Source organism: Aspergillus eucalypticola (assembly GCF_003184535.1).
Source record: "Aspergillus eucalypticola CBS 122712 chromosome Unknown BO83scaffold_9, whole genome shotgun sequence".
NCBI classification, from domain to species: domain Eukaryota; kingdom Fungi; phylum Ascomycota; class Eurotiomycetes; order Eurotiales; family Aspergillaceae; genus Aspergillus; species Aspergillus eucalypticola.
Genome location: NW_020290283.1, coordinates 642,266 through 665,354, shown reverse-complemented (window position 1 = coordinate 665,354; position 23,089 = coordinate 642,266). Strand labels below are relative to the sequence as shown.

Below are 23,089 nucleotides of genomic sequence, written 5' to 3'. Positions count from 1 at the left end.
CAAAGGCTTGAATCACCTACGACTACCCCTCCCGCACGCTAATCATGAAGGGACACCCTCATCGACAAGAACTAGCCAAGGGGCTAGTTCTTTGACAACGACTTCCTGATGTTCAGATATACTGTGGATAAATTTGCCCTCAGGCCACTCGGTGCTACGACAGTCGCCGACCGAAGGAGACGTCGCGAAGGAGCCGGATTTGAGTTGGCGGTCGCGTGACTTAACCCCCGGGACGGACAAGGACGTGGCCTAGTTTGGTGTTTTCATGTGGGCTGGCCGGAGGGATTGGGAGTATTTGAGGGGGGAAGGCGAAGTTGTGGCTTGAGTGGAGTAAAGGGGATGTGAAATAACCCAGTACCCCGGTGAATGTGAACATCTTCTACTAAATAGAAAGAGAGCCCTCATCAAGCCACGAAATCTTCTATGAACCGTCAAGCTAAGTACATACTCTTAGGTGAAAGAGGAAACGAAGTACCGAGTTCCTTTCTTTCCGCAAATACATATTTGTCAGATTTGATTCAGTCAACAGTCATTAATCAATATATATGATACGAAAATCAATGCATTTTTCTACTGTCATAAAACAGGCTGATACGTCTGGAAGGTACAATCTGATTATTTACAGAGAGAAAATGTTTACACTGACTCTTAAAAGTAGATGTATCCAAGTGAAAAAAAAAGATACCCTGAGCAGATGAACTATAAACTCCAGACAGACAGACAGCCTATCTACCATCATCCTCCTTCTCAATCAACCCCACCAAGCATACATAATATGTATTATCTTTACAGCTCTCTTATTTTACATCTTAATTTTCATAATCTATTAACAGACTAACCCACAACTACACTGCAATCAATACTCCAACCAATTATTCAATTAACTAGTGATTCATGAATGATTGATGCTGACTAATAAGACCCATATGCGCCCCAGATAGTGGCCAAAACTCCCGCTGAAACAGAACTGTAATGAACAACGGCAAGGTGGTCGAGTGGTTTAAGACGTAAGACTTGAATCTGGCTTTTGGGGATGATTACCTGAAATACGGTGATTGTTTCTTATCCAACAGACGATATCTTATACCTTCGGGTGCGCGTGTTCGAATCACGTCCTTGTCGTTTTGTTTTTTTCTTCTCTCCCATCTTTCCACCTTATCTTTCTTTCTCCCCCACCTTTTTTTGTTTTTTTCGTTTTTTTCGTTTTTCTGTGAATGAAGAGGGTGATATGGATGATTATTTGTTCGATCGAGGGTGTGAATTATTGTCTTTTTATCTCTCTCTATATATAAGTAGTAGTACTAGTATATTTACTAGGGTATCAACCTGCTGCATATGTGCTCATCTTCCTCAACTTCTCCCCAAACTTCCAGAGAAACACCGGCGCCGGCGCTCCCAGCGCTATCGCGATAAACGCCAACAGACTATTTCCCCATCCGTAGTCCAGCGCCTGATACATATACGGTGCGAACAGCGGGAACCCGAATCCCGCGAGCGAGCGCATACACGCCACTGCTGCTAACGCGCTGGCGGCGAACCGCGTATACGAATCGACGATATACGTCTGCAGACATTGGAAGGAGATGATGTTGCCCATTCCGTACAGGCACGCACCGATGTTCGGGGCGATCCAGTGGCAATGTGTCTGGGCTGTCCAGCCGTAGATGAACAAGCCGGCGGGAATGAGGAAGGCGCCCACGAAGAGCAGCGGGACGCGGAACTCGGGCTTCCCAACGCCGTTGTTCTTACCCTTGAGACGGCGGTAGATGCGATCGTTTAGCGGGGCGCAGATCTGGGAGCCGAGCCAGAAGCCTAGACCTAAGGAGATGTAGTTTAGGCCGCCGATACCGGTGGATTCGTTGTAGTATTCTGGGCTGGTCCAGAGAGAGGGGAAGGTTGAGAGGACTAGGTACATGGTGCCGTAGATGTAGGCCATGTAGGCCGCTAGGGCTTGGACGATGGGTTGGGTGGAGAGGAGGCGGAAGGGACGGATGAGGGCACCGCCCATGATCTCTCCGAGGGTTTTGTTTTGGCGCTCGAATTCGGTTTGGTAGTTTGTGTCGGCGGTTTCTTTGCGGAGTTTCTTGGCGCGCTTCTTGAGGATTATGGGGGCGTAGGTTTCTTGCAGGAAGAAGAGGCCGGCGACTTGGATTACACCGTCCGCGATGGACGTCGCGTAGAATACCCAGCGCCAGGTCGTGTTTTCGGCGATGAAGCCGCCTGCGATGGGGCCGACGGCTGGCCCGAGGAGGGGGGCGAGACTGTAGATGGCTACACTTTTGCCGCGCTGTTCGGGCTTGAAGCAGTCTGAAAGGACGCCACCGCCGATCTAGGTTGTTAGATGGGATGTGTTGAAGTGTATGAGGGGTTGCTTACTGCTAGCGGAGCGCTACCGCCTAACCCGGCGAAGAATCGACAGACGATCATTTGTACTTTAGTCTGTGAGACGCCGCAGCCGATGTTGAAGACGAGATACAGGAGGTTGGCTAACTGCAGGACTTTCACTCGACCGTAGATCTCAGAGAGAGGTCCGAGGAAGAGCGGCCCAATGGCGTACGCCAGAATGAACACGGACAGAGTGAGCTGTGAGATGACCTCGTCCGTGATGTTGAACTCTGCAGATATCGCACTTAGGGCTGGTGCCACCATGGAGGAGGATACGGGCGAGATGAAGGTGAAGCAGGATACCGTCACCACCGCCGCCCACTTCTTCTTCATTGGCCAGTTCTTAGGGTTCTCTGGATCGTCGGGGCCATCCCAGGTGACCTATCCTATTAGCACTAGAAACACAGCAAATAAATCAGACATACCAGTTTAGGGTCCGCTCTAGATTTGTCTGACCGTGCAGTCCGTGACTTCTCCAAGCCTGATGCCTGGGCTCCAGCTTCCAGATCGCGGTCACGCTCGTTCACCACACCCCCGCGTACTTCGAGGACAGGCTCGTCTTTCTCCCCCCGGTCGTCGGACGAGGAGTCCAAATCCAGCTCATTATCGCTGTGGTAGACAGAATGATCATCGAGATGTCTTCCAGAATGTACTCTTTCCACCTGTGTTGTACTGTGTCTGGACCTCGATCTTGTCCGCGTCCTCAACGTCCCCAGTCGGTAAGGCCGTCCCGACAAAGACCCATCATCTGAGCTAGACAGCGACGTAGACCTTGACCTGGTGGACCCGGCTTCCGAAAACGAATGTTCTTTGGACATAACCACAGAATTTGACCAAAGACAGAGAAGGGAACTATATCTACAGCTCCCAGCCAAGCCGAAACTTAAAGAGGAACACCGTAAAAACAGAACTGAAACCTGGGCCTGGGGCAGCCCGGTTAATTATATCATCCTGACTGATCCATGGCTGTCGAGACGACGATTAAATCCCCGTTAACGCCGATTGTGGGGCGGATTTCTAGAATTTGCACTGGATGAAGCCATCATTGGCCAGCAGGTGAAGCTTGATGTCGGTCCACCAGTCAGCTCGGCTCCACGCTTATCAACGATTTGTGCACGGGAGCGGCATGGCCCGAGTCATTATGATCGAAACGGGCAATCCGACCTGTGAGCATTGCTTTCGGGTCATTTTGATTGGCACGAGGCCATGACTGCGTGTCCGTTGACGGGAAGCGAGAAAACTTGCAGAGGAGTTGTACCGTTGCAAACGTGCATTGCCTTGGAATGTGACGGGAGAACGTGACTGGCTGGAGGCTCGGCTGTCGGCTGTCCGGCACGTCACGTGGGTCACGTGAGGCGGCCCCCGCCGCCTTTCTTTGATACTTTGGCCAATTTTGGATAACTTTGCCTGCAGGATGCGATTGATGGGGATGCATTCCCTGCTGAGCTGCCTGATCAGCGTGCGGACGTCCGATACACTGTCGTGTTACACTGTTGTCGCCTGCATGTCACTATCGTTGTTGCTGCCGATCACTTACTATTCTCCGACCAGACAGTTGACTCATACCGTTCTGGATATTTATCCGGCTATGCTCTGCTTTCGCGGCCATGCATTGAGGACAACCTTGATGTATGTATGAATGACGATGTATGCTATTTACCAATCATAATTCGTTGCGCTGTCAATTTGACCTATCGACGCTACTATCTGATACAAGGCCGTCAGGCACCCGTTCGGATCTCCGATGGCCTGGACCAAGCAGAGCACATTACCATGCACCTACGGTCCCTGCTAGTCCAATGCCTCCTCTTTGATCGCAGCGATGTCCTTGTGCCCGATGAGACTCTAGGTAGCACCGACTGTGGGTCTCCGCCAGAGAGGATGACCTTGCACACTCGGTTACCGCTGCATCATATCGCGGTCTGGACGGTTCTTAAACACCGCTCGAGATACTGCTCTACCCGCTTTACGTCGTCCAATGCAGCTACCGTGCCCACATATCCATCTGGTCGAACAACAGCCAGAGCCCCCTGGGCAGCATCTACACCGTAGATCTTGTACACGTCGTCCATCTCGTAGCCACTGTAAAAGCTCATCTCTGAGTGTCTTTTGAGCTCGGCTGGTAAATCACGCCAAGTGAACTCCCGAGACAGACGGGGATGGATCACAACTTGCTCGATCACGGATGCAGGGAACCGGGGCAGCACTGCAGACCCTATCGTCCGCAATGTCTGGGCAGAGACGCCCTTCGGATACAGCAGATCATATGACGTGAGACAAAGAATACGGAATCGACCAGTTGACAAGAAATCTGCTCCTGTCAGCTACCGTCGGCTTTTGAGGTTTCAGTGCTTTTCGTGCTTTGCTACACCCGGACTTACCATCATGCAAGTTCCGCCGGTTCCCATCGGCATGTCTACGGTATTTGACGTTCAGCAGTCTCCGACCCGGACGAAGAATGCCAGAAAGATAGTCAGTTCCCTCAATGGGATTCTTCTTGGCACCCTGCACCTTCTGCACGATCGGACTCTCAGGATATTCAATTCCACAGCCACTGGTGAACCCGTTGCCAGTACTGAACACTTCCAAGAACTGCTCGTGCGTCAGGCCGTCTGCGCCGTCCTCTGCTGCGCCGATCTTTCCAGAGAACATGGACGAAAAGGCACGGTCGAACTCTATAAGCTCCTGGGCGATCGTGTGACGCTCAGTGTGGTATGTATCCAAAACGGCATCAGGCTTTCCTGGCGATGTTGAGGCGGGAGTGAGACCATTGATTGCATAAGCCAGTTTCCACGCTAGGTTGTAAGAATCCATCATGGAGACGTTCATCCCCTGACCTGCCTGTTAATTCAAGTGAGTTAGTATACCGACGCTTAACACGATCGTTTAGCGGGTGCATACCTTGGGACTATGAGTATGGCAAGCTGGCACAAATGAGCGTTAGCATGCAGCACTCCAATTAGAAGGAATATACGAACCATCTCCTACAATGAATACCCGATTAGCTCCCTTCGAATCTTGCACTGTGAACTGATCCGACACTCGCTGGCCAATCTGATACGCCGCCCACCAGTCCACGGCGCCGTCCGTTTTCGGTCGGATATAGTACGGCTTGAAGGCTTCGGCCGCAGCATGAAAAATCCCGTCGAGAGTGACCTGGCTCCTGCGAGCTCGAGCGTCCTTTGGCGTGGATTCATTAACTGGCTTCTGGTCCTCATCTGGGGTGGCTTCGTCTGGCACTTGAACATACAACCGGGTCAAGTAGTCACCGGTCGCAATCCGCTCGCGTGGAATCACCATCACTGAAGTAGCCGGGGCATGGATCGCACAGCGTCTCCTGATATCAGGAAAATCGGTATCGACGACAAGATCGACAACACCCCAGATGTGATCCAGCGACTCGCCCACCAACTTCAGACCCATACAACGACGGACCACGGAATGGGCGCCATCCGCACCAACCAAATACTTCGATCGAACTGTCCGTCGTTGGCCAGCCGTCTCGACCTCCGCCACCACAGGGAATTCTGAATCGCCATCCTCATCGATTGTCACGTCTAAGAGTTTAGTATCTCGCTGCACTCCCCTTTTCGAGTACCGCAGGAGATCCGTTTCCAGGATTCTCTCAATGCGACCCTGGTGGATTGTGACTTCGTGCTGGAATCGCGCCGGCACGGCAACATCAGGCACTATCGCCGTCCGTTCGATGATCTCATCCTTGTTAGGCGAAGGGTTCCAAAATGCAACTTCCTCCATGTGGCATCCATCGGTGAGAATTTCGTCTGCTAGCCCGAGGGTCTTCAGAACCTCGAGTGTCCTGGGTTGGAGGCCGTCGGCTTGGCCAGATTTAAGCGTTCCCGGTTTAGCATCGATGCACAATAGTGATGTATCGTTCAGTCCATATCTGGCTAAGAGGAGATTGAGCATTAGCCCGGCGGGACCAGCGCCGACAACGACGACTTCGTATCGCTCTGGGACTCCATCGCGAGGATCGTTCGGGCTGAGGCGAGGTAGGGGCGGCGCGAAGGAGGGGAGAACACGAAGTTCACGGGAGGATGCTGCAAACTCGGTGAAGACAGGCATTTGGCCGAGTCTGTGGTTCTAAGAGTCCGGGTTTGAAATGAATTCCGCTGGTATAGTGTAAAGAACGCACTCGACTAGCGAGGGCTTGTAGCTGGTGGGCAGTGTATGGCAGGGTCACTTGGTTTGGGAATTCAACTACCGGGCATTTTAGAAAGGTACAAGTGTCCAGTCAACCGCCGTCGGATCTTGGCCAGCTATATGACTGCTGGGGTGGTCCCCACGAAGCCATCTAGGACAGGATATAGTCCCGTTTGGTTTGTCTGGATCCGCCACGCTGGTTGGCCGTGGGCTTGTGGCCTCAGGCACGCACTTCCATTATGGGAGGCTGACTGAGCAGAGGTGGAGAGCCAGTTGCTGACGGCTGATTATTAGAATCTCACCAATCGCCCTGATCGGCAACATCCTTGCCGGTTCGCGTAACAGACGAGGGCCCCAATGTTCCCATAACCCGCCGATCCTACGCTTCCGACTGGTTGCAACCAACAGTATGAATCGTGGACTTACGACTAGCCACTCCATCCTAGCGTTGACAGGTTGCGGCTTTATGAAAGTGTGGGGTTGTTACGAAGAGGTACGCACACAGCACCGTCGAGGAGTTTCTTGGAAACCTCAGTTCAAAATCCGACAGTGGTTGAGCGGTATGCAATCTGGAAAACCCGTCTGCTTTCACCAATTGACTGCCTTGGGCTAATTGCCTCTACGACAAAGGTCCGTGCTGGAGATGAAATGCGAGAGGTACAACCATAGAAACTTGGAATGTCTTCCGAGGAAAAGGAAACTTTTGCCTACCACGGAACCATCATCCTTATGACCTCACGGACGCCACACCCCAGATCATTTGACCTTCTAGACTTAAACTATCCGAAGTGTCGGGCCTCATGAGCCAAGTAATTGTTTAACTCCTTGGGAGACAGGTATGTGCAATTAGTCGAACAGTACGATGTCACAACTCCCGTGAGGTCCTAAGTTGACCGAAAGTTCCGGCAGACTCCACCTTCTGGAATTGTCAGGACTCGACTTGTTGTGCGTCACCACTGTAAGATAAACAGAACCAGACTATCAGTCCATGGATTATACTTTGCAGGGCATAAGGGATTCACACCACAAAGAAAAACACAAAGAGGCTATGTATGAAACTGTGTTAACTCGAAAGAGACAATGCCGGCCATCTTGAAGGCACAGGAACTCATGCGGGGGCTGCGGGTCCACCAAGACCAGAAATGAGCGTACAAATGGTCTGGATAGGGACACGCAGACCAGAGGATTACTTCCGCCTCCGCTTCTTGCTCCCGCGTGAGGGGGATTTCCGGCCTTGAGTTACGGCTGTTCTATTACCGGGGCATTGAAACTGGGGCCTAGTATATCCGGTACCAGAGCAGTCGTACAGACTAGTCTAGTCCACTCTCGTGAACTCAATATTGGGTAGAACCGACATTCGCTTGGGAAAATGGCCGTCTTCGGCAGCCAATCCCCCATCTTGGGATACGTGCGCCATCCGGTGAAGCCCCTTCGTCATAGCAGCTCTTCCTCCGGTGGCGCTGGGCGGTTTGCTGTCAATTGTTAAATCAAGTGGGGGCAGCAGTTGCATTGTTGCTTTTCCCATCGCTCGCCTGGCGAGGAGGTTCATTGATAGGCTGGATATACGGATTAAAGTCGGTTACCACGCTAGGTACTGCCGGCGCCACTCCATTTCGGGCAGGTCCCGGACTTATTGGGTATGCGATATATCACACCAATGCACGCCATTGGCTAACCGCTAATAGCCGTTACATTGTAAGCCCACAACTACAGGTGCAGCTTCACGCAGTCCAGACAGACCACAAGGCACCTGTGCGGCCAAGCAAAAGTCCTTCGAACTTGGGCAATATTGTTGGCTTCTCGTGTGTCAACAGGGCCCTAGAGAGCTCTTGAATTTGAGCATACCCTTAAAGGTCCAACCTGAGACATCTCTCCACACGCCTATTTCGTATTCGACCCTCTACTCCGCCAGTACCCATGCTAGTGCCAGCGCCTCGCAAGGCAGCCCAAGTCAAAAACGGTAAAGACAACTCTAGCTACTAGTAGACTTCGTTATCGTGTCTCTTGGCTACATGACCACCCGCAGTCCCCACTGGATCACTTTCTCCCCGTCCGATCACCAGCACCCGTGGATCCTCGTTGACTCCGCCTGGAATTCAGGGTTGCCTCGAGCCCATCTGATCGCCAGTATAGACTCCACTCGACTGCCATCGCTGGGGGATTTCCGGGCTGGGGTTCATACCACTCTGCCACAGAGACGCCCCCTCACTATTACCACGTCGGTACGATCACTTCCAGCTCAAAGCAACACTTCGGAAAGACAAGCAAAGGTGGAAGGTTACACGGCTTCCTCCCCGGGCATTGATCGCCAACCCCACCTTAGACAACTCTCACACGCAGATGGCTGAGGTGGGACGGAAGAATGCCGCGGTCGTTCCTCGCGTCCAGCCGAGATTCGCATGAACGCTGACATATTCTGTAGCACGAGTGAGCTTATGCACAGAGAGGGGTGGTCCCAGATATACCAGCAACTGCGCAACACATATAAGGGTGACAGTCTTATGTGTTCTACTGCAGCACTCTTCAAAACTTAGCCATACTCTGTCTTTAGCCCTGCACTGAGAACCATGAATCGCCTGGCACAATTATTAGGCGTTTCTGCTGCCAACACCCCTGAGAAGACGCCTGATCCGTGGATTGTGCAGGAACGCTCCGTTGATGAAGCCAGACCCCTGAGAGTAGTTGTCATCGGTTCGGGGATCTCAGGTATCGTTGCATCTATTCGCTTCAGACAGCGCATCCCCAAACTGGATCTATGCGTGTACGAGAAGAATGCAGATGTTGGAGGCACGTGGCTGGAAAACAGATACCCCGGCTGCGCATGTGGTCAGTAATGTTTCATATCCCCCCTGCTTATGCCTGGGCTAACTCGGCTGGTCTATAGACATTCCGGCCCACACCTATCAGGCCACATTTGAGCCTAACAAACAGTGGTCCACTTTCTATGCTGCAGCCCCAGAGATATACCAGTATTGGAGGAGAGTAGCGGATAAATATGGCTGCGAGAAGTGCATAAAGTTCAAACAGCAAGTCGTGGAGGCTGTGTGGAACGAAAAAGACAGCAAATGGCAACTGAAGGTCAGATACATCGGATGTCACCATGGGACACAGCAGCTGACAAGCCTTTGGGCGTAAAGGTCAAGGACCTAGCTAGTGATTCGGTCTACTCAGACCAGTGTGACGTGTTGATTTCGGCCACCGGGTTTCTGAATGAATGGAAATGGCCGAACATCCCAGGTCTGCATGATTTCAAAGGAAAGCTGATGCACAGTGCTAGATGGGATGAGAATTATGACTACAGTGTATGTTGAACATTTCCAAAAGGATCGCTGATCTGGGCTAATGTCCGTAGGGCAAGAGAGTCGCTGTGATTGGGAACGGCTCCAGCGGTATTCAGATTGTGCCTGGAATGCTACCGCAAGTGACGCACATGGACCACTATGTCAGAAGCCGAACCTGGATCTCACCTAGCTTTGCTAGGGAAGAAGTTGAGAGACGAGGTTCGAAATTAGACAACTGTGAGTGTGCTTGAGTTGGTAACATGAATGTCTAGCTGATTGAATGTCCAGTCTCGTTCACTCCGGAAGAGCTCGAGACCTTCAACAAGGACCACAGTGCTTATCAGAATTTCCGTAAAGGTTGGCGTCTCTTTCACTTTGGTTTTGCTTGCGCTGACATTATCAGAAATCGAGGTTCAACTACAGTCTGTCCACGGCGCAACCTTGCTAGGCACGCCAGAACAGCTAGGGGCCAAAGATGTCTTCGCCCAGAACATGAAACAGCGATTGGCAAGGAAGCCCGAGTTGTTTGAGGATCTCGTTCCGTCATTCCCGCCCGTTTGCCGCCGACTTACACCTGGGCCCGGGTACTTGGAGGCCTTGACCGATGACAAGGTTCAGATCATCACCAGTGAGATCGTCCGGGTTGATGCAAATGGCGTCATCACTGCCGACGGGGTGCATCATCCCACCGATGTTTTAGTGTGCGCCACCGGGTTTGACACCAGCTTCACACCCAGATTCCCCATCACGGGGCGTAACGGTCTGTCGCTAGCGGAGCGGTGGAAGAGTACCCCCGAGTCTTACCTCTCCATCGCCGTCGACGAATTTCCCAACTACTTTATCTGTTTCGGGCCTAATTCGGCGCTGGGGGAGGGCAACCTGTTACTTTTGCTGGAGAAAGTGGTTGACTATTTCACCGCCTGTGTGCAGAAGATGCAGCGGGATAACACCAGGTCCATGTCGGTTAGAAAGGATGCGGTGGAACGGTTTACGCAGCACTGCGATCAGTATTTCTCCCGCACGGTGTACAGCGAGAAATGCCGAAGCTGGTATAAAGGGGGAGCGGAAGATGGACGGGTGATAGGGGTGTGGCCAGGTATGAAAACATTCCTCTTGCTTTTAGGCCTTGATGATCACGTATTGACCTAGCCAGGATCGTCTCTCCACTCACTGAAAACACTCTCGAATCCCCGGTGGGAGGATTTCACCTACGAGTATGTGGATGACAACGCGAATGGCTGGATTGGTGATGGATGGACGGAGAATGAAAAGAATAACGCGATCGAGGTGAACTATCTGGATGATGATCAGGTGGACTTTCCCTTGACTGTGGTTGAGCCGGTGAAGAATTGAGCAGATAGCCGTGTATGGGGTATGGAAACTTGGCCGTTTCTTCTGTTGCCGGTTTGTCTTCATGCCCCTCCGAATGGGATTTAGGGTTGTTCCCGAGCTGTGAACCGGGTGTGTAGGTCACTTGGTGTAGCTTAAGCGTGATACTGGATAGTAGTAGTGGGTAGAAGTTGCTGTGGTGTGTAATCTATCTGCGGTGGATGGCAGTCTCCCTTATCGGGCCCACCGAGAACCCGCGTTACTCGATGGTAATATTACCGACTAATCTGCTAGATGGCGGCCCATTGTCAGTGAACCCGAGCGTATGGCGGATACCACGAAAAGGGCAGTACTCAGTAAGTACGGAACGAGCCGGTCACTTTTCAGGATTGATTACTTTTGTCCACGAAAAGGAGACCCCAGAAAACCGGCTGGGGAAGGCAGACATCCTTGGCCACTTTAACTTTCTCCTCTTTCTGCTGTTTGTTCTTGTCTCTCCACTTCCCCCGACCTGTCAACTGTCAAAAAAGTCTCAGTGCTTGAGGGGAATGGTGTCATACCCTCTCCCTCCGGTCTGTCTCGTATCTTCAAATTTTTACCCCCTCATCATCTTTACGTCTGCCTCCTTTGTAATCTATCTAATCTCTCTATCTATTTATTATCTATCAAGAGATCATTGCCGGGTAGATCTCAACCGGAGATCTGACAATCTATCTTTGCCCTTTACCCTGCAGATCGGGAGACGGGTGCTCACAGTGTGCCAGGGACTTCCCCCGACGGCGAACCGATCGCGTTTGCTGCTGCTGACCTTCCCGCTCCGATCGCCATCTCTTCCCAACTCTCCCACCCTCCCTTCAATTAGTCTCAAGCAACCATCTACCCCGGACTTTCCATCTCCCCCCGTTAATCTCACCCATCCCCTCCACCCCCCCCCCCCCCTTTCCCTTCTCCCCGATGCATGTCCTTCGCCCCTAACCATGAAGCCCGCGAGCAAGCACTTCTGCTGCACCATCTGTCAGCGGGGTTTCACCCGCATTGACCATCTCAAACGACATCATCTCCGCCGTACGTTCCAACATTATCGCCCTCCTTCCTGCATCTCGGCCCGCTTCGGGCTCGTGTCTGGCTCATCCCTCAATGTTCGTCCTGCGCTAACTTCAAGGTTGTCCGTCAGATTCCGGTGTCCGCCCTTATTCATGCGTTTTCTGCAACGAGTCCTTTGCGCGTTGGTTCGTGTTCTGCTCTCCCTCTCCCTCCCGCCCCTGGCCCGTCGTCGGTTTCCCGACCGGCGCATGTATGTTTGCCATGGTCGCTCCACCCAACCACGATGCTGATGCCTTTGCTTAACCCTCAGTGATAACCTACGCGATCACTACACGGACTGTGCCAAGCGCGGGGATCAAAAGATCCCGGAGACCGGTCAAAGAGGCCGAAGGCGACATGCCTGTCAGTCGGTAAGTCCCCCCCCCCCTCCTGGACCTTCCGCCGATCGCATACCCAGCCTATTGTGCGCCACATGGTCGCTAATTGTCGGCATCTAGTGCACATCGATGAAACTGCGCTGCGATGGTTTGAGCCCATGCAGCTCGTGTCAGAAGCGGAACCTACGGTGTAACAATGAGCGCAAGCAAACAGCCGACAACCTGGAGCTGGTCTCCGGCTCGGCTTCGGTGAAGCGTGAGGACTACGGAGCTTCCTCGGATCGCGGGTCAATCAAGTTTCTCCTCAATGGTGGTACAGACAGTTTCACCGAGGAGTTCCTCCTTCCTCCCCGCAGCGATCGCACTCGCGGCCTTGAGTACCATAATCAGAAGGGTCGGCAAGATGCTGGGCAGAGAATGCTCGACTTCCGGACAGGTGACCCGTCAGACTATGCACCCGCGTTCGTCGAGTCGGACCCGGCTTCCCTCTCGTTCTTCCAGGATACTTTTCTCGATTTCTTCAATGGTCCGTTCGGAAATGTGAACAAAATAGTCGGCGATTCCTATGCTGGTGGGGCCAACTTCCCTGCGATGGTGCCCCCGATACCAGATCCCGGCCTCGCGTTCGCCCCGCAACCTACATATGAGCCGGAAGAACCGTACGCAGCCGGATTGTATCAGGCGATTCTAGCACGGGCGTGGTCCGTCCCTCTCGATACCCAAGCGCAGGAGCGTTTGTCAACATATCTAAGCTTTTTGTTGACGCCCGCCCGCATCGACAAGTTCGTCCGAATGTATCTGGAGTACTGGCAGCCCAGTTGTGCCATGGTCCACCTCGCATCACTGAATGTGAACACCGTTGCGTTGCCCCTGCTCGCAGCGCTCGTGTTCATGGGTGCTACGTATACGGCTGATGAGCAGGAGAAGCATGCTGCAAAGCAGGTGATGGATTTTGTTGAACTCTACATTTTCTCCAGCGAGACCTTCTCTCCGGAGAACGAGGTGGCTTTGGCCTTCAGTGGACGTCGAATGTTTGATGGTGGGAATAATGACTGGATTCAGTTTCAGAACCTGCAGGCCGGCTTCATCATGGTTATTGCGCAGTACTGGTCGGGTAGCCCGACGGCGCGCAATCGAGCGATGGAAAACCGGTTCAGCGAAGTCATCAAGGTACTTACTATGGACTTGAGACAGGTGACGTTTCTGACATGAGCAGGTCGCTCGTCGAATGAGCCTTCCCAAATGCCGCCATAACCAACACCAGGCTGTCTCGGAGTTTCAATGGATTCAGACAGAGTCTCGCATACGGTATGTGCCGGTTCCGTCTTCTCATTTACCCCGCTGACGGTAGAAGTACCATGAGCATCATTCTGCTTCTCGACTGTGCATTTTCCTTCTTTCAGAACTACCCTTGCCGTCTGTCACATCTGGAAGTCGAGTGCGATTTTCCTTGCGCCGAGTCCCTTTTCGCTCTCGAACACCCGTACTCCGATCGCAACTTCCAGGCCTCGAGGGGAGTCACGATCTTGGAAGCGTTTCACAATCTATTCGAGGAAGATCCCAAGGACACGATGCCTTCCACTCCGGACTCATCCGCGTCTGGCAGTATGGCTAGTCTGACAGTACTCGACATGTTCATACTGATTCACGGTAAGTCACCCACCGATAGCACATACCCTTAAGCTAATTTACATAGTTCTGTACACTTTTATCAATTCGCACATGTCACTACTAGGTCCCATCCTCCGGAAGACTCAGAATTCTCATCCGAAGCATCTCTTCAGCTTCGATCCCCCAGAGAAGAGCCAGTCTCGGGCGATCCCAGACGACCTCATGCTAGCCCATATCCGAGTCGCACTGGCCCGATGGCGCGAGCACTGGATGACGCTCAGCAACACTCTTTCGAGCGGGGAGTGGGCGTCGATGGGCTTCTTTAAGAACGGGTACAACTTCTGGCTGGTTTCGCAACTGCTCATCACGAAGAAGAAGAGCGTGGACGTGGTGATGCAGATGGAGGTCAACTGTGAGGACAAGTTGCAGAAGCTGAAGGTTCTGCTTGATGAGAATGACTGAGGTCATTGCTCTGATTTACATGTCTCTCTTGATATGTCGAGGTCGCCTTATGGAAATAGGGAACTACATATGTATGGGCGCGGGCGTCTGGAGCCATAGGTCTGAGAATAGGACATAAGCCCACGGCGATTATGTTCTGTCTGTGTATTACTACATATGATGTGTATTATATTAATGTATGGAAAGATCTGAATTGTATGTGAGACGAATCTAACATGAAGCATACTACTTAGTAGTCAATGCACAAATCCGCATAGATGACTCATTACCACACATAAATTAACTAGCATCCACCCCAAAACAGTACCTGCCCAAAACAGAAAGCGGTCACCATCTGCCCATCTCTGCACCCACCCGACGTCAACAACCATCCTCACCAAGCTTCAAAAAGCTTCCTTCCCTCTCCATCCCTCATCCTCACGGACACCCGTCCCACCCACCATGCCCGACTCGCCCCCGCGGCGACGCCGCTCACGCTCGCGCTCACCCCGGCGCCAACCCCCCAAAGGCCCGGGTGGATTTCGCTGGAAAGAGAAACGCGCACCTCCCCGCGACGACAACAACCCCAATCACGAAACCGACCGTCCACTCGACCGCGGCTACCGCGCGCGCTCACCTCCTCGCCGAGATAGCCACAGAGACAATAGCGATAGATACGGAGATAGAGACAGATACCGCCGGGACTACAGCCCGGATAGAGCCAGAGATAGGGACCGTGACCGTGACCGTGATCGCGACTCAACCAAGCCCAAGAAAACCGACAGCGAAAAGAAAGAGAAGAAAGAGAAGAAGAAGAAACTCAAGCCCGCTAGCACGGAGGAAATGATCCTTGTGACGGTCAATGATCGTTTGGGTAGTAAGGCTACGGTGCCGTGTTTGCCGTCGGATACGGTGGGGGATTTGAAGGTCTTGGTGGCGGCGCAGATTGGAAGGGCTCCTAGGGAGATTATGTTGAAGAGGCAAGGGGAACGCCCCTTTAAGGATTTTATTACCCTCGGGGATTATAGTATTACTAATGGGGTGCAGTTGGATTTGGAGATTGGGACGGGGGATTGATATTTTTTTTGTTACTTTTCTGGGAGGGATTATGTGGGGAAGTGTGGTCATCAGCTGGTATTAGGTTCTCTGTGGTCATGGATGTTTCGTTCTCTGGTGATGTGGGGATCGGATTGGAGAGGAGTTGGGTGGAGTTGGGGCTATTTCATACTATACTTACTACTGTGACTATGTAAAGTTGTGGAAATGATATCATGCATCATATCATATATTCTTAGTAGGGAGTATACTAACAGTCTTCATATGTCAGGCTGTTTCATTGGTTCGTCACACTACGTGTATTGGAACGTTGCCTTAAGGTATGTATTGTATGTAATGTACCGCCAGGTCACCGTGACTTCGCGGGAAGTACGTAGTATGTACCCTCGTTACCAGGGTCAGTCACACGACACACGACCACGTTTCTCACCACTTTTGTGGCACGGACAGCGCCACGGCTTAAATGTTATGTTGACGTCCTGCGTTCGAGGTATTAATCAATATTGACATTGCCATTGAATATTGATATCTAGTGCGTCGTCTCAATTACCGTGATCGACCCATATCGCTACCTTGGTACGGACTATGGAGTACTTCGACAAGGTTATTCCCGCTGTGGATCGACTAAATTAGTTGCTCCGCGCTGCCGTTAGCCCTAAATCAACATCATGCATTAGGAGAGCTAGTAATTAAACTACTAACGCGTACACTCGATATTGTACTACATTTTGCTTTTTAAATAGCTGAATCGTACTCAGACAACAAATCTATAACACTCACACACACTGACAACAAGCAGAACCAAACCAAATCAAATCCTACCTATTCTAAACCAACAAAGACCCAACCACCAGCCCAACAAACAACCCCCCACCCCATCTTCCTCCAACCCCAACCCCCCAAACCTTCGCAGCACCCGAAGTCTCTTTCCCATTACCAGCAGCAGATCCAGACCCATCCCCACTCGACGAACTCCCACTCACATTCCCACTATCACTACCGCTACCACTACCACTCGAAGAACCCTCCGAACTCGAATCATCACCATCACCACCCGAATTAACAACCTCAAACACCGCCGAATACTTCACCCTCCCCTCATCCTTAACATCCACAATAGCAAACCGATAATCATCCCCACTCTTCACACTCCCCGGCAATACACACGCCACATCCCCCGAATTGGCAATATCCGTCGTGATAGTCGTCACATTCTTCAGCCCACTTCCATCCGCAGTTCCATTCCCATTCTTCAACTCCCCCTCCATGAGATAAATACTCACCTCCGAGACATTCCTCTCCACTTCCCAGGTAATAATAGTAGTCTGGCCTGTCTTTACTACCTCCCCCTCGGTGGGGTAGTATGTTGTCGAGGCGTTGGTGGAGGATGAGATGGTGAAGGGGGACGAGGTGTATGTCTCAGAGGATGAAGAGGAGGATGGTTCCAGGACGACGATGTAGTCGGAGCCGGTGCCCACGCGCGACGGTGGTGACCAGGAGATTGAGCCCGAGTTGGAGATGTTGGTGGCGATGGTGTAGAAGTTTGTTGTTTCGTTGGTGGTTTTGGAGAGGTGGATGGATAACTTTGAGGTGCTGGGTTCGGTTGTGTTCCAGGATATGACGGTTGCGGTGTTCAGGGAGATTATGGCGCCGGAGGTGGGCTCGGTTATGCTGTAGGTTGGGGTGGTGGTGGTGGTGGTGGTGGTGCTGCTGCTGCTGCTGGTTGTGGTGGCGGATGTGAGGGTGAGGGTGGATGATAGGGTGAGGGCTGTTAGGAGGAGGGATTTGAGGGTGTGCATTTTGTTGGTGGTGGGAATTTTGGTGTAGTGCAGATTGAATAGAGTTCAATGGTAAGAAACGAAAGCCGGTAGAACATAAACTTTGCACCTCGCACGAGCAAAACAAGAAGAAAATAAATTGTTATTGAGGTTGTTGTCAAGGGGTAATGTTTGGTTTATCAGCTCATTCCATTCCTTGCGTTGGGGTTACCGGTAGTGCTGTCATGCTGGCAATAGTATTATCCAGGGTGGCTGTCTGTCCGGCATGCACGAAGCGGCCCTATATATATCCCAGGCAACCACCATCAATTATGGGTCTCGTTGAGGTACCCGATTGGTTGTATGCAAGATCAAGGGAAAATATCTATCCCTAGCGTGATAACGGCCCTGCGCTAGTGTTGTATGCAGGTGCTGTAGGTAGTGGTTCCTGGTATATGATTATCCACTCGAGGGGCTAGGACTATGGTAAGCGAATTGTGGAGATAGGACACATTTGGAAAAGTTATTTTGCAGTGATCGCTTGGGCTGTCAGGTAAATTGGTTATTCTGGTTTGTTGGCTAGTGCTTTATTCATAATTTCAGGCAACGATGTTACCGGTGAAGATGTGTCAGATGAGAGAGTGCTTCAAGATTTAAGCTGTGGTCTTGAAAAATACTATCTAACCAGATATTACTATTGGATTCTTCGGATTCTTTGCTTCGTTTCAGAAACCTACTTAAGACTCTAGCAGTAAGGATTCTAATGGGAGCACATGTTCATTGATAAACCTTCTATATATCACTTGATGCCTGCCATTTTCTGTTCACATACCTTTTCCTTATGATCAAAGTCACATCGTTACTAGGCCACTTTCCAAATGTACAGCAATATCACGCACCGAACTACTAACATCCCCGCCTTGGCTCCTGTTGACTAGACGCAAACTCTGCGTTTGCACGCCATTCGATCTTGCATGCCTCAACTATTAATTACAGAAAACTCTTCAGGGGTGGTGAATATGAAGATATCGCTCAGAATGCCTTCGCCTGGATTCTGTCGACTTAGATGACATGACATCCTTCGTCCTTGATCAAGTAAGGAATCCACAATTGACTCGGAAATTACATCTCACATCGCAGAACCATCAACCAGAAAATTCGCTCCTTATCCCCACCAGCTATTGGAATACCAGATCTTACTTGAAACCCTGCCTATCATCTGAGCAGGTCTGGATCGCTAGCGACAAAGGCTAAGATTCCATCCACTTCGTGGCCCTCTTCTCTTGTCTTCGGATGAGTGCCGTTGTATTGATACATTACAAAATGAACAATCGTCTCTGTATAAGTTGTTGAGGACCTTCTCTCATGTTGGGAGGTCCGTATTCCTTCTTCAAGCTAATTTCTGCTCAGTTGGTCGTTGCCTTGCGGCCTTAACTTACTGAATGGCATTGGTTCGCCAATTATGCGCTGCTATGATTGCTTCGAGCTGGCTCATCTTTACACTTACTGCCCATGCATTTTCCAGTACTGTCGCCACCGCATCTGTCACTTCCGGAACTGTTAGTCAGTCTTCAGCAGCTACTTCTCGTTGTAATGTCAGTGACCCCAATGTCGATCTATACACCGTGCAAGGGAACGAAACGTGTGTAGATATCTCTCTGGCCTCCAATGTGTCTACTCCACTACTGGCAGACCTCAACGCGCTGGGGGTCGGTTGTCAGTATCTGACCGCTAACAAAACCCTTTGTCTTCCTGGCACTTGTTCTATCTATCTGGTGCAGCCTAATGACACCTGTGCATCCATTCTCTCCAACATTTCCCGGAAGGTTTCTCTTCCTATTTTCCGATCATGGAATCCCAGGGTTAACTCGCAATGTTCCAACCTTAATACCTTAGTTGACCAATACATTTGTCTAAGGTAACGCTCTTCCCTATACTGTCCTTGATACCGACATGACAGAAACACTGATTCCCGTGGTACAACAGTCCCCCAGGCAGTTTATCTCTTCCAACAGCCTTTCCTTTACGGTCTGCCAGTTCCGCAGTGTGAGAGAACCTTTGATTCTGGAGACAAGATAATGCTCGCTGCTAATACCCAAAAGTCCAATCCCAAGCAATGCAGTAACTACCTCGAACACTGACTGTGGTTATTGGCACACCATTCAAATTAACGAGACATGTGACACCGTTACAGAGATGTTCGGTATATCGAAAACGGACTTCTACTTTCTGAATACTCAACTAGGCAACAGCTGCTCTAGCCTATGGCAAGGCAATAGCTATGTATGTAATTCATTCCCCTAGAGCCATTATGGAGAGGAACTTATTCGAATCTTCAATTCCACTAGTGCGTTCAAGCGGTGGGCAACATCAACACCTATGCCGGTTATTCAACGACAAGCTGGACGGCATATACCACATTGGCTTCAACTATCAATCTGAACGCAACCGTTACCGCCAACCGTACTACAACGTAAAAAATTCTGTTCGATAGTTTGGGGTTGGGTTTGCGTTTGCGATATTGAATCAATCTTCAGGTGGCTGCTTCCAACGAGCCCGACCTTCGCCACCGTTACAGCTACATACAATAACACCGTGTGGGAAATGACTCAAAATTACACTCTCTGTCGGCAAGCGATGGCATATTACAATATCTCTGCAGATGATTCCTTGACATCCGAGATGCTTACTAATGACGCTTTCATGGAGGAATACGATCGCATCTGTTTGCTTGGTCTCTCGAAGCCGTTGCCGACTCAAGCCTTCAACACCAGTATCTCACTGATGACCTCGATGACCGAGACAGAATCCTACACCAGTCAAATGATAGCCACTGCAACAGCGCGACTAACGGCTTCCATGAGTTCAGCGTCTGCTACTAACAGCGCGAGCACGACGACTACTAGCAGCGTTACTCAATCTTCCGAAGCGACTTCTACGGCATCTTCGTCCGTGAACACCTCCCCAGATGGAACTTGCGGCGAGTCTACCGGGTATTCGTGCACCAACTCTCAATTTGGGAACTGCTGCAGCAAATTTGGCTACTGGTGAGTTGAACCAGACTTCGCTTAGAGTGATGACCAATTGGGTTTGCCCCCAACCACGATCAGTGGATCAACGAGCGACTACTGCGAAACCAACTGTGACCCTGGATACGGCGAGTGCAGGGCTTCCTCCATAGCCAGCAGTCTGACTCCGACCTCAGCATCTACGGCGACCCCGACACCCACAGCCAATATCTCGCCTAATGGTCTGTGTGGGGCCAATAATGGAGGCTATACCTGCCTGAACTCACAATTTGGCAATTGCTGCAGCCTTTATGGTTACTGGTACGTGACTCGCCGTTCGATGCATGAGTTGAAAAATGCACTAATGAGGTCGTTCCAGTGAATCGACCAGCGACTATTGTGCCTCCCAATCCTGCGATAACTCCTATGGAGAATGCTTTGCTTGAAACCGAGACTTCCGAATGCTTGTCGACCTCCCGATCCACCAATCACAGGTGACAGGCCCCGGATACTCGGATGTTTTCCTTTGTGCTAACTGCTAAGACCCTGGATAACCAGGGATGCGGACCCGCACTACTAAGTTAGCAAAGACCCAGAGTCACATCTCCCTTCCTCGGAATGCGGGATTGTCTAGACTACCAAAATTTGAGAGAAAAGCTTCAATTGGGGCCAATTGACTGGCTACCTAGCCAGAAATACCCGTCATCGCATGATTAGTGTGAAGAAATTTATCGCTTCCCAGTCAATTGTAGCTGGCTGTAGCACCCTCCGTACCCCTGTGCATCGAGCATCATGAACCATTCAGACTCTTGATTAGGCAAGACAGTACCATGGTTTTGCTATGGGAGCAAAAATGCGCTTCTGCGCCTTCCATAATTAAGTAGCTAGCTATGTTACAATTAGGTGTGGCAGGGGATTGACTGACAATTTCCGGTTCAAACCAGTCGCGTGAGGCCTTTTCATATTATTTTATTTTTCGTTTTTTTCTGTCTCTGAAGATTTCTCCGGAATGGTGGTGAATTGGAAAAAGCGATCAAGAATGTTGCCTACACTGGAGGGTGCCTAATGCACGGTTAAGCTTCGGAACGGGCCCCACGTAGGGTTTTACCATAATGCGGTCCGTCCTGCTATTTTCCGTCCCTGGGGTGTTTCCTAATCGTCCCAGTCTCTCTCCATCTTTAATTCTACAAAATGCTTCAGCTTGAGCCACTCATTCCGTCCACAGACCTTTGGCCGGGCGGCATCCCAACATGCCTTCGTGTAGAGCCTAGCCCCATAGATTGGTTTGATACGGCTGAAATATCCAAAGGCTGGCTTCAATTTGTGCAGGTTTGGACTAGCCATATCATCTTCTTCCCATTGAAATAGATCTATCTAACAATAATTATAGGAAGAATGGACCGAATCAGAGAGTCTGGATGAGCAGCTCCAGCAACGCCGCCGCTTAATGGAACGATGGGCGTCTGCGAGTCAAGACTTCCGCGACGTAAAGTAACTCCTGTACTCTCAGTAATTCAAACCCAGCATTGATCACGGATGGCTTTAGTCTTATCAAGCTCGCGCGTCGCTGCCCGAAACAGCCCTCGATTATCCCCTGCCTCTGTTTACTCGAATCCGTCATTCTCAAAAACATTTCTTCTGTCTCGCGCCGGTAGATCGCGAAAAGCACGCGTCCAATTATGTCCGGCTTGTTAAGCTCCTAATCCTCCTTTACTTTCACCAAAATGACGGGGCTCATCCGATGGAGCATGAGCCTGAACCGTACCCGCAGATCCCGGCCCTTTTCCCAGATCTTACTAGGTCTTCACCTACACCTGAGGCCTTGATAACGCAGTACTGCCTTGAATCTGCGGACTTCCGCTATCTAACAATGACGGACGCTGGGAAAGTGCTATTTCCAGGTTTCTATAACGACATCTTCATAGTAATCGACCAGGAAGCTTTAAACACAGGCCAGCTGATAATGTTCGAACTTCACGCGAACGGCCAGATCAAGTCTTATACGCGTCTGCGACCTTGGCATACGGGTGCAATCATGCTGTATCATAACGTTCAAGGATGGTTCTTGGAGGAGATGATAGACCCATGGGAGCATCCCTGGTTTCTCCATAACAACAAGCCGTAAGCAAACCCCCTACAAATAGTTCCTTCGTATGAGAAGAGTACGACATAGAGTCAAAGGGATTTTGCTAACGACATCATGACTATCTTCTCCTTTTCTCTCGCTTACAGTCTGAGCTTGGATATGCCACTAGTTGACATTCTGGACACAGCCCAGCAGAATGGCGAACTCAGGTTCAATGATTACACTCGGGAATACTGGGCAGCGCAGCTGGAGATTTTCGCGCCCGGGTACCTCGCCTTGGAAAGGCAGGCATTGGAGGCGGACTATGATCTTGCGAATTTGTGGTGTGAACTTCACGGCTACCACCATTGGGTTCCTCCGGGAAAGTACCCACCTGGAGACAAGCGCCGTGAAGAAGGGCGATGAACAGGGAACTAACTATGCACCTTTTATTTGTCCCATACTGTGGGTGTATTGTGGTTCACCTTTGTGTGTGTCGCTTTGCGTCATTAATCTGCTGTTATGACTCAAATTATAGATTCTTATTGGGCTATGCGCCCCTCTTCCTGGTTCT

At 50.9% G+C, this 23,089-nt stretch overlaps 7 protein-coding genes and 1 non-coding gene across 8 annotated transcripts; 6 read left to right on the top strand and 2 right to left on the bottom strand.

Annotated features, from left to right (window-relative positions):
- The first annotated feature begins 981 nt into the window (after window positions 1-981).
- BO83DRAFT_t129 lies at window positions 982-1,122 on the top strand. Its single transcript has one exon. It is a non-coding gene; the product is annotated as a tRNA-Ser (tRNA).
- A 134-nt stretch (window positions 1,123-1,256) lies between these two features.
- Window positions 1,257-6,468, bottom strand: BO83DRAFT_407452 (putative phenol monooxygenase; the record flags this gene model as incomplete). Its single annotated transcript, XM_025533965.1, has 6 exons — window positions 1,257-2,329; window positions 2,377-2,766; window positions 4,356-4,631; window positions 4,767-4,801; window positions 4,839-5,222; window positions 5,364-6,468. 6 exons carry the CDS (start codon window positions 6,466-6,468, stop codon window positions 1,322-1,324), a joined length of 3,198 nt encoding a protein of 1,065 aa, XP_025389330.1. The 3' UTR covers window positions 1,257-1,321.
- A 2,645-nt stretch (window positions 6,469-9,113) lies between these two features.
- Window positions 9,114-11,180, top strand: BO83DRAFT_426073 (flavin-containing monooxygenase; the record flags this gene model as incomplete). The annotated part of the gene is made up of 7 exons (XM_025535251.1): window positions 9,114-9,372; window positions 9,431-9,624; window positions 9,684-9,848; window positions 9,899-10,064; window positions 10,116-10,184; window positions 10,231-10,923; window positions 10,981-11,180. 7 exons carry the CDS (start codon window positions 9,114-9,116, stop codon window positions 11,178-11,180), a joined length of 1,746 nt encoding a protein of 581 aa, XP_025389329.1.
- A 920-nt stretch (window positions 11,181-12,100) lies between these two features.
- BO83DRAFT_358732 (Zn(II)2Cys6 transcription factor) lies at window positions 12,101-14,862 on the top strand. The gene is made up of 7 exons (XM_025529324.1): window positions 12,101-12,221; window positions 12,331-12,385; window positions 12,511-12,610; window positions 12,698-13,747; window positions 13,794-13,885; window positions 13,932-14,227; window positions 14,274-14,862. The coding sequence occupies exons 1-7, from the start codon at window positions 12,134-12,136 to the stop codon at window positions 14,648-14,650; spliced, it is 2,058 nt and encodes a 685-aa protein (XP_025389328.1). The 5' UTR covers window positions 12,101-12,133; the 3' UTR covers window positions 14,651-14,862.
- A 149-nt stretch (window positions 14,863-15,011) lies between these two features.
- Window positions 15,012-15,910, top strand: BO83DRAFT_377515 (ubiquitin-like protein HUB1). The gene has a single exon (XM_025531014.1). It carries the CDS (start codon window positions 15,092-15,094, stop codon window positions 15,704-15,706), a length of 615 nt encoding a protein of 204 aa, XP_025389327.1. The 5' UTR covers window positions 15,012-15,091; the 3' UTR covers window positions 15,707-15,910.
- Window positions 15,911-16,512: 602 nt separating this feature from the next.
- BO83DRAFT_463519 (uncharacterized protein) lies at window positions 16,513-17,621 on the bottom strand (the record flags this gene model as incomplete). Its single annotated transcript, XM_025537361.1, has 1 exon — window positions 16,513-17,621. Exon 1 carries the CDS (start codon window positions 17,482-17,484, stop codon window positions 16,513-16,515), a length of 972 nt encoding a protein of 323 aa, XP_025389326.1. The 5' UTR covers window positions 17,485-17,621.
- Window positions 17,622-18,884: 1,263 nt separating this feature from the next.
- On the top strand, window positions 18,885-21,030 carry BO83DRAFT_463518 (uncharacterized protein; the record flags this gene model as incomplete). Its single annotated transcript, XM_025537360.1, has 9 exons — window positions 18,885-19,360; window positions 19,403-19,486; window positions 19,545-19,725; window positions 19,791-19,915; window positions 19,980-20,489; window positions 20,553-20,692; window positions 20,757-20,771; window positions 20,830-20,944; window positions 21,009-21,030. 9 exons carry the CDS (start codon window positions 18,885-18,887, stop codon window positions 21,028-21,030), a joined length of 1,668 nt encoding a protein of 555 aa, XP_025389325.1.
- A 611-nt stretch (window positions 21,031-21,641) lies between these two features.
- BO83DRAFT_416373 (uncharacterized protein) lies at window positions 21,642-23,040 on the top strand (the record flags this gene model as incomplete). The annotated part of the gene is made up of 4 exons (XM_025534695.1): window positions 21,642-21,779; window positions 21,841-21,936; window positions 21,997-22,571; window positions 22,683-23,040. 4 exons carry the CDS (start codon window positions 21,642-21,644, stop codon window positions 22,939-22,941), a joined length of 1,068 nt encoding a protein of 355 aa, XP_025389324.1. The 3' UTR covers window positions 22,942-23,040.
- Between the last annotated feature and the right edge of the window lie 49 nt (window positions 23,041-23,089).